The sequence below is a fragment of the Oncorhynchus mykiss genome, chromosome 13 (genome assembly GCF_013265735.2).
Source record: "Oncorhynchus mykiss isolate Arlee chromosome 13, USDA_OmykA_1.1, whole genome shotgun sequence".
Classification (NCBI taxonomy): Eukaryota; Metazoa; Chordata; class Actinopteri; order Salmoniformes; family Salmonidae; genus Oncorhynchus; species Oncorhynchus mykiss.
Window position 1 is genome coordinate 27,164,773 of NC_048577.1, and position 9,578 is coordinate 27,174,350.

General features: G+C 39.7%; 1 protein-coding gene across 1 annotated transcript in view; it reads left to right on the plus strand.

Moving 5' to 3' along the window:
• LOC110487383 (zinc finger protein 501) overlaps window positions 1-7,892 on the plus strand; it is a 63,787-nt gene extending 55,895 nt beyond the window's left edge. The window contains exon 2 of the mRNA XM_036942372.1: window positions 4,899-7,892. Within this exon, the coding sequence (XP_036798267.1) occupies window positions 4,899-6,028 (1,130 nt within the window). The 3' untranslated portion in view covers window positions 6,029-7,892. The remainder of the gene's footprint in view (window positions 1-4,898) is intronic.
• Window positions 7,893-9,578: the final 1,686 nt, after the last annotated feature.

Consider the following 9,578-nt stretch of genomic DNA (forward strand, 5'->3'; position numbering starts at 1 on the left):
GATCTTGAACTGAACTGATACTTCAAGCGTTTGATTAAATAATTAACACAAATGACTTGACGAAGCCAGAGATCAGTATAACCAGAAGGAAATAATCAACCGACCTGCTGCTGGCCTTCCTAAAATCTGACATTATGCTCCTCGGTAAAGTCTGCAAATTTTTTCCTTTCTCCATTTGGAGTATCTTACCATTTCTACTGATCTTCGTGTCAGTTATGAACGAGTTACAACACCCGATTGGCCCGCCAATTCCTGGGTTGGTGAAGAGAGGTATTACATTTAAGGAATAAATCCGAGCCTCACGCTCATCACCTGTGGAAGGCCGGGCTTCCAGCGAGGCGTGGATTTAATATAGTATGTTGTACCTCGTTTCCCTCCTTCAGGGAACAGTAGTTATAGTTATAACTTGTAGATTTAATAGTATGTTGTACCGAGTTTCCCTCCTTCAGGGAACAGTAGTTATAGTCATAACTTGTAGATTTAATAGTATGTTGTACCGAGTTTCCCTCCTTCAGGGAACAGTAGTTATGGTCATAACGTTAAGCTTGTCATATATTAAACTTAAATACTGGATCTTGCTGTCAGACAGTTTTTTTTGTATTCAGATCTCTGAAATGCTCCCTACCTACTTAACATTTAGTGTCTCCTTATGTTACGCTGGGAAAACAGTTTTCATGAGCACAGAAATACTAAATGAAACACCCAAATGGATACTGTCTTTAACGCGGTTCTTCAATATTTACACATAATTCTTAATGCTGTAGCTGTTTAGTTATAGTCAGTCACATGTTCAACTATCATCAGCTGATCCAGGAAATAATTTCTGAATGCCAGTCACAAGACAAACATCATGACATGCAACAACAACCAAAGTGCTTCTTCATTCATTACTCTGGTAAAGACAGTTATGCCGTGCTCCACGTTGGATCCAACATCCTTAACAAATTGATGTTTATAATGTGTTATTGAATGCTTGATATACAGTAGGGTCTCGTTAGTCTGTTTCAACACAGAGATACTTTGCTCATAATGTGCAGAGTAGAGGTCGACAGATTAATCGGAATGGCCGTTTACATTGCACTCCACGAGGAGACTGGTGGCAGGCTGAATACCTGTTATGTGAGTGCAGCAAGGAGCCAAGGTAAGGTGCTAGCATTAAGCGTATCTTATAAAAAACAATCAATCTGAACATAATCACTAGTTAACTACACATGGTTGATGATATTACTAGTTTATCTAGCTTGTCCTGCACTGCATACAGTGCCTTGCGAAAGTATTCGGCCCCCTTGAACTTTGCGACCTTTTGCCACATTTCAGCCTTCAAACGTAAAGATATAAAACTGTATTTTTTTGTGAAGAATCAACAACAAGTGGGACACAATCATGAAGTGGAACGACATTTATTGGATATTTCAAACTTTTAACAAATCAAAAACTGAAAAATTGGGCGTGCAAAATTATTCAGCCCCCTTAAGTTAATACTTTGTAGCGCCACCTTTTGCTGCGATTACAGCTGTAAGTCGCTTGGGGTATGTCTCTATCAGTTTTGCACATCGAGAGACTGAAATTTTTTCCCATTCCTCCTTGCAAAACAGCTCGAGCTCAGTGAGGTTGGATGGAGAGCATTTGTGAACAGCAGTTTTCAGTTCTTTCCACAGATTCTCGATTGGATTCAGGTCTGGACTTTGACTTGGCCATTCTAACACCTGGATATGTTTATTTTTGAACCATTCCATTGTAGAATTTGCTTTATGTTTTGGATCATTGTCTTGTTGGAAGACAAATCTCCGTCCCAGTCTCAGGTCTTTTGCAGACTCCATCAGGTTTTCTTCCAGAATGGTCCTGTATTTGGCTCCATCCACCTTCCCATCAATTTTAACCATCTTCCCTGTCCCTGCTGAAGAAAAGCAGGCCCAAACCATGATTCTGCTACCACCATGTTTGACAGTGGGGATGGTGTGTTCAGGGTGATGAGCTGTGTTGCTTTTACGCCAAACATAATGTTTTGCATTGTTGCCAAAAAGTTCAATTTTGGTTTCATCTGACCAGAGCACCTTCTTCCACATGTTTGGTGTGTCTCCCAGGTGGCTTGTGGTAAACTTTAAACAACACTTTTTATGGATATCTTTAAAAAATTGCTTTCTTCTTGCCACTCTTCCATAAAGGCCAGATTTGTGCAATATACGACTGATTGTTGTCCTATGGACAGAGTCTCCCACCTCAGCTGTAGATCTCTGCAGTTCATCCAGAGTGATCATGGGCCTCTTGGCTGCATCTCTGATCAGTCTTCTCCTTGTATGAGCTGAAAGTTTAGAGGGACGGCCAGGTCTTGGTAGATTTGCAGTGGTCTGATACTCCTTCCATTTCAATATTATCGCTTGCACAGTGCTCCTTGGGATGTTTAAAGCTTGGGAAATATTTTTGTATCCAAATCTGGCTTTAAACTTCTTCACAACAGTATCTCGGACCTGCCTGGTGTGTTCCTTGTTCTTCATGATGCTCTCTGCGCTTTTAACGGACCTCTGAGACTATCACAGTGCAGGTGCATTTATACGGAGACTTGATTACACACAGGTGGATTGTACTTATCATCATTAGTCATTTAGGTCAACATTGGATCATTCAGAGATCCTCACTGAACTTCTGGAGAGAGTTTGCTGCACTGAAAGTAAAGGGGCTGAATAATTTTGCACGCCCAATTTTTCAGTTTTTGATTTGTTAAAAAAGTTTGAAATATCCAATAAATGTCGTTCCACTTCATGATTGTGTCCCACTTGTTGTTGATTCTTCACAAAAAAATACAGTTTTATATCTTTATGTTTGAAGCCTGAAACGTGGCAAAAGGTCGCAAAGTTCAAGGGGGCCGAATACTTTCGCAAGGCACTGTATAATCAATGCGTTGCCTGTTAATTTATCATTGAATCACAGCCTACTTCGCCAAATGGGTGATTTAACAAGCGCATTTGCAAATAAAGCACAGTCGTTGACCAATGTGTACCTACCTAACCATAAACATCAATGCCTTTCTTAAAATCAAAACACAAATTTATATTTTTAATCCTGCATATTTAGTTAATATTGCCTGCTGACATTAATTTATTTTAACTAGGGTAATTGGGTCACTTCTCTTGCGTTCTGTTTAACAGAGTCAGGGTATCTGCAGCAGTTTGGGCCAGCTGGCTCGTTGCGAACTGTGTGAAGACCATTTCTTCCTAACAAAGACAGCCAACAACGCCAAACGGGGGACGATTTAACAAAAGCGCATTTGCGAAGGAAAAAAAATCGTTGCACGAATGTACCTAACCATAAACATCAATGCCTTTCTTAAAATCAATGCACAGAAGAATATTTTTTTTTTAAACCTGAATATTTAGTTAAAAGAAATTCATGTTACCAGGCAATATTAAACTAGGGAAATTGTGTCACTTCTCTTGCGTTCATTGCACGCAGAGTCAGGGTATATGCAACAGTTTGGGCTGCCTGGCTCGTTGTGAACTAATTTGCCAGAATTTTGCATAAGTATGACATAACATTGACGGTTGTGCAATGTAACAGCAATATTTAGACTTATGGATGCCACCCGTTAGATAAAATACGGAACGGTTCGTATTTCACTGAAAGAATAAACGTCTTGTTTTCAAAATTATAGTTTCCGTATTTGACCATATTAATGACCTACGGCTCTTGTTTCTGTGTGTTATATTATAATTAAGTCAATGATAGAGCAGTCTGACTTGAGCGGTGGTAGGCAGCATTAGGCTCGTAAGCATTCATTCAAACAGCACTTTACTGCGTTTGCAGGCAGCTCTTCGCAATGCTTCAAGCATTGCGTTGTTTATGACTTCAAGCCTATCAACTCAAAGCTATATGAAATCCAAATGGTATAGAGAGAAATAGTCCTATAATAACTACAACCTAAAACGTCTTACCTGGGAATATTGGGAATATACCTGGGAATATTGAAGACTCATCATGTTCTGAGCAAGGAACTGAAACGTTAGCTTTTTTACATGGCACATATTGCACTATTACTTTCTTCTCCAACACTATGTTTTTGCATTATTTAAACCAAATTGAACATGTTTCATTATTTATTTTATTGATGTATTATATTAAGTTAAAATAAGTGTTCATTCAGTATTGTTGTAATTGTCATTATTACAAATACAATTTTATATATATATATATATTTATTTATTTATTTATTTATTTATCTGGTGATCAGGTTATGAAATGTCAAGACAAAGACATTTTAGTTTCCACGTTTCACCTGAAATATTAAATGATATATAGTCCAAGGTAGGTCTATATTGTTGTTAGGTGAAGTTATGGGTCCTACTGTATGTCTATGGTATTGGTATAACTAGGCAGATATACTACATCCATAACCAGCGGTTTCCTCATTAGCAGATATACTACATCCATAACTAGCTGTTTCCTCATTACCAGATATACTACATCCATAACTAGTGGTTTCCTCATTACCAGATATACTACATCCATAACTAGCGGTTTCCTCATTACCAGATATACTACATCCATAACTAGTGGTTTCCTCATTACCAGATATACTACATCCATAACTAGTGGTTTCCTCATTACCAGATATACTACATCCATAACTAGTGGTTTCCTCATTACCAGATATACTACATCCATAACCAGCGGTTTCCTCATTAGCAGGGAGGAGTTTCTGCAACCAAATTGTGAAAACAAGACAACATTTTACTGTAGTTTCTGACTTGACTGTCTTAAGACAATTGTCAAATAATTGTAACATTCATTACAGACGTCAATTGTTTGTACAACATCATGGCTACGCTATTGGCATCACCTTTTACAGTGCATTTCTGCTGTTGTGGGCCTTAAACCACCTGTCTGACTTGTTGTTCATACAGGAGAGAGACGGGACTATCATGGATCCTCTGGGGAGCCTCAACAACAACATGATGCTGACGAGGCAGAGCAGAGTCTCTCCACATCAGAACACCTCAAGAAACACCAGCAGAGACCCGCTAGGAAGAAATCTATTTGCTGCTCTGACTGTGGGAAACGTTGCAAATCTTCATCAGATCTTAAAATACATCAACGAGTACACACAGGAGAGAAACCATACTGCTGCTCTGACTGCGGGAAAAGTTTCTCAAGATCAAATTCACTAAAAGTACACCTGAGAATTCACACTGGAGAGAAATCTCACCACTGTTTTGATTGTGGGAAGAGTTACTTAAGATTAAAATCACTAAAAGTACACATGAGAATTCACACTGGAGAGAAACCTTACAGCTGTGATCAATGTGGGAAGAGTTTTACTCTATCTAGTTATCTGATTATACACCAGAGAACACATACAGGAGAGAAACCGTACAGCTGTACTCAATGTGGGAAGAGTTTTACTCAGTCAAGCAACCTGTTATCACACCAGAGAAAACACACAGGGGAGAAATCTTATAGCTGTACTCAATGTGGGAAGAGTTTTACTCAGTCAAGCACCCTGTTATCACACCAGAGAACACACACAGGAGATAAACCTTATTGCTGTGATCAATGTGGGAAGAGTTTTACTACATCTAGCCATCGGATTGTACACCAGAGAACACACACAGGAGAGAAACCTTATAGCTGTACTCAATGTGGGAAGTGTTTTACTCACCTATGCAGCCTGTTATCACATCAGAGAAAACACACAGGAGAGAAATCGTATAGCTGTACTCAATGTGGGAAGAGTTTTACTCAGTCAAGCAACCTGGTATCCCACCAGAGAACACACACAGGAGAGAAACCTTATAGCTGTGATCAATGTGGGAAGAGTTTTACTTCATCTAGCAGTCTTATTGTACACCAGAGAACACACACAGGAGAGAAACCTTATAGCTGTGATCAATGTGAGAAGAGTTTTGTTACATCTAGCCGTCTTATTGTACACCAGAGAACACACACAGGAGAGAAACCTCATAGCTGTGCGCAATGTGACAGAAGATACTCTGATAAAAGATCTCTGATCAAACATCAGAAAATACATACATGAAGGAGTTGTTTCATGATATTAATGAAATAATGTCACAATGTAGAAAGCTTTAACATTGTAGAAGAATAGTTTTAATTATGTCACAATCTAGATTCCTAATCGTTTGCCCCGTGTTCTATTGATTTCAGCCTGATATGGATATTAGGCTCAGGGGGAAAATCCAGGCTCTGATTTGAAAGAGTACTATTTATGTGATTTAACAAAAAGTGACTGACACAAAAAGAGCTGTGTAACACTTACCATGTTGGTGACCCACTTGAATCAAAATGCAACACTTCAAAATGTAGAGATCTGTTTTCTACAAATTGTACTCTAACCAGGGATGTACACATTACTCCTAGATTCCGTGTGGTTTTTGAGATGTTAGTTTTAACAGGACGTGCAACCTTATCTCCCAACTCTCACGCAATTGATTTCAACATGATATTGATGAGTGATGAAAAATAAGTGTTGCGTTCCTTTGTTTAGCGACCCCTACATTTAAATGCATCACTCCAAAATGTAGCTGACTGTCTTCTGCAGGTTGTCCTCTAACCAGTGAGGTAAAAGATATCTCCCATTTCCATGTTTTTTTTTAGCTGTGTTAGTTTCAACATCACGTACAACCTACTTTCCCCCCTAATCGATTTCAGTGATTTATTGCTACTTGTCAAAACAACAGCGTTTCTGGTGATATGTAAGTAATATGATTGTTGCAGATTTTTGTATTAAGTGAATTATTGCCAATACATATTAATGTACATTTGGTTTTGATATTTCATATTTACAATTCATGTAACATTTAGTAATCTTAACTATCATAATTATTTATGCAACCAGCTGACCATTTTTGGGTACAAATATATTGACATTGTTGCCCTGCTTTTAGAATATCAGGGTTCATTCTCAGATGTGCCAACCCAAATGTACTAGAGCATGACATTGGGGACTGGTCCCCGATCCAACAACATGCCTATCAAGTGGAACCCTGAAAAGAGAGAGAGGCTCCGCAGTGAGGTGGAAAATTACTACGGATATTGCCGGAGTTTCCTCTTGAAATCAGACATGTTCGTTTTAAGGAAAACTTGCTGATTGTCTCACGGGTGGACACTCAAAATGTTTGTGTTTTGCGTTTAGCCAGTGCGTTACCATGGATCACAGTATATTTTGACTGCACATTTTTCCGTATTGGAGATGAGTGTTGTTTGGTTCTAGAAGCTAGTGAGTTCTAGAAGCTAGTGGGGGAAAAACATTTTTTTAATTGTTGACAGCCAGTCGACATCATGTTCATATTGTCGAAGGTGAAGCATTGTGGTTGATTATAATTTCAAAATGAGTTTTAGGATTCTAGAAAGAAAAAGGAGAGAACTAATATGAATGTATATTATTATTTAGATATGTTTTTTCTTGTTTTTTAGTTGTTGACAGCCAGTAGACACCATGTTTATATTGGTGAAGATGAAGCATTTTAGTTGATATTGATATGAAATGGATGTTGTTTTCTGTTGGTGATGAGAACCTGCCCAACAAAAATATAGGATATATTTGTTGTCTTAAGGGGGAAGGTGTTACAGGCTTTGGTTTTTCCATTCATGTTTTGAGGTTGGACTTTAGCTCGTTAGTACTGTGAGGGAATTTTCTGTTAAACCTTACTAATGCTTGTGTAGTAAAATATAATTCTTTAAGCCAAGGCATTGGGCTTGAGATTGGTAAAGAACCTAACTCCTATAACATAGAAAAGTGTGTTGATAGAGGCCTGTTCTAACTCAAATCAAATTGTATTTATGTAGCCCTTCTTACATAGCAAAGTGCTGTACAGAAACCCAGCCTAAAACCCGAAACAGCAAGCAATACAGGTGTAGAAGCACGGTAGCTAGGAAAAACTCCCTAGAAAGGCCAAAACCTTGGAAGAAACCTAGAGAGGAACCAGGCTATGAAGGGTGGCCAGTCCTCTTCTGGCTGGGCCGGGTGGAGATTATAACAGAACATGGCCAAGATGTTCAAATGTTCATAAATGACCAGCATGGTCAAATAATAATTAAAGTAGTTGTCGAGGGTGCAACAGGTTAGCACCTCAGGAGTAAATGTCAGTTGGCTTTTCATAGCCGATCATTGAGAGTATCTCTACCGCTCCTGCTGTCTCTAGAGAGTTGAAAACAGCAGGTTTGGGACAGGTAGCACGTCCGGTGAACAGGTCAGGGTTCCATAGCCACAGGCAGAACAGTTGAAACTGGAGCAGCAGCACGGCCAGGTGGACTGGGGACAGCAAGGAGTCATCATGCCAGGTGGTCCTGAGGCATGGTCCTAGGGCTCAGGTCCTCCGAGAGAGCGAAAGAGAATTAGAGAGAGCATGCTTAAATTCACACAGGACACCGGATAAGACAGGAGAAATACTCCAGATATAACAAACTGATCCTAGCCCCCCGAAACATAAACTACTGCAGCATAAATACTGGAGCCTGAGACATGAGGGTTCAGGAGACACTGTGGCCCCATCCGATTCTAACTGTTCTGGGTGTGTAGAATGAACCCATGATGTTCGGACACTCAGCCAAGAATATGATAGAAACTGACTGGTTCCTCTTGATCCTCCACAGAGTAAAGGTTATATCCTGCACACCAGTAACAGAGCTATTGTTTTGGAGCCTGTTTTGGGGGAAATATTCTGGTGGAGAAATCAGAATTAACTAAGTAATAAAGTAACATAGATAGTTAAGATGTATTACCTGCAGAATATGCTGATATGAACTATTGACCTCTTGTTATTAGAATGTCTCCTTTCTGACTCTGGTGTTGGCAGCTGCACTTCCCCCCTCAAATGGGCCTCAGTCACTTTGGGTCCAGAGAGGGGAGATGTCAGGCTTATCGATCACATGTCCCTGTTGCTATGCAGAATATCAACATCGATCACATGTCCCTGTTGCTATGCAGAATATCAGCATCGATCACATGTCCCTGTTTGCTAGGCAGAATATCAGCATCGATCACATGTCCCTGTTGCTAGGCAGAATATCAGTATCGATCACATGTCCCTGTTGCTAGGCAGAATATGAGCATCGATCACATGTCCCTGTTGCTATGCAGAATATCAGCAGATAGTAAGGCAAAGGAGATCTGAAGGAAAGATTGTTTCCATATGTGAACTGTTTTTATTGCAAACCATGTGAAGGGATGGCGTGAGTAATGGGAACCAATCACTTGTCTCCACAGTGTCTGTGCGCCGGTCACTTCCTCCTAGGGGGAGATTGTATTTGGGGCCCAAGGTCTGGCACAGGATGTGTGGGGTTGGTGTTTGGAACCATTGTACGTCATCTCTGAAGTTGCACCTATCCTGAGATACTATATAACCCAGAAGCAAGCCTCCCTGTTATAACAAGTCTTTTAATAAAAGTAAAACCTTGATTGATTATTAATTTAGCCTCTCATTGTTGATTATGGGTAGAATTTCCACCACAGCACGTAGGGCGAACCGATTGGTATCACCTCGTTAGTCAGAATGTGTTACACCTGTGCTGGCTTGTCCGTCTTGTTAGTTGGATGTTGCATCCAATTGTTAATATTGTAATCAATG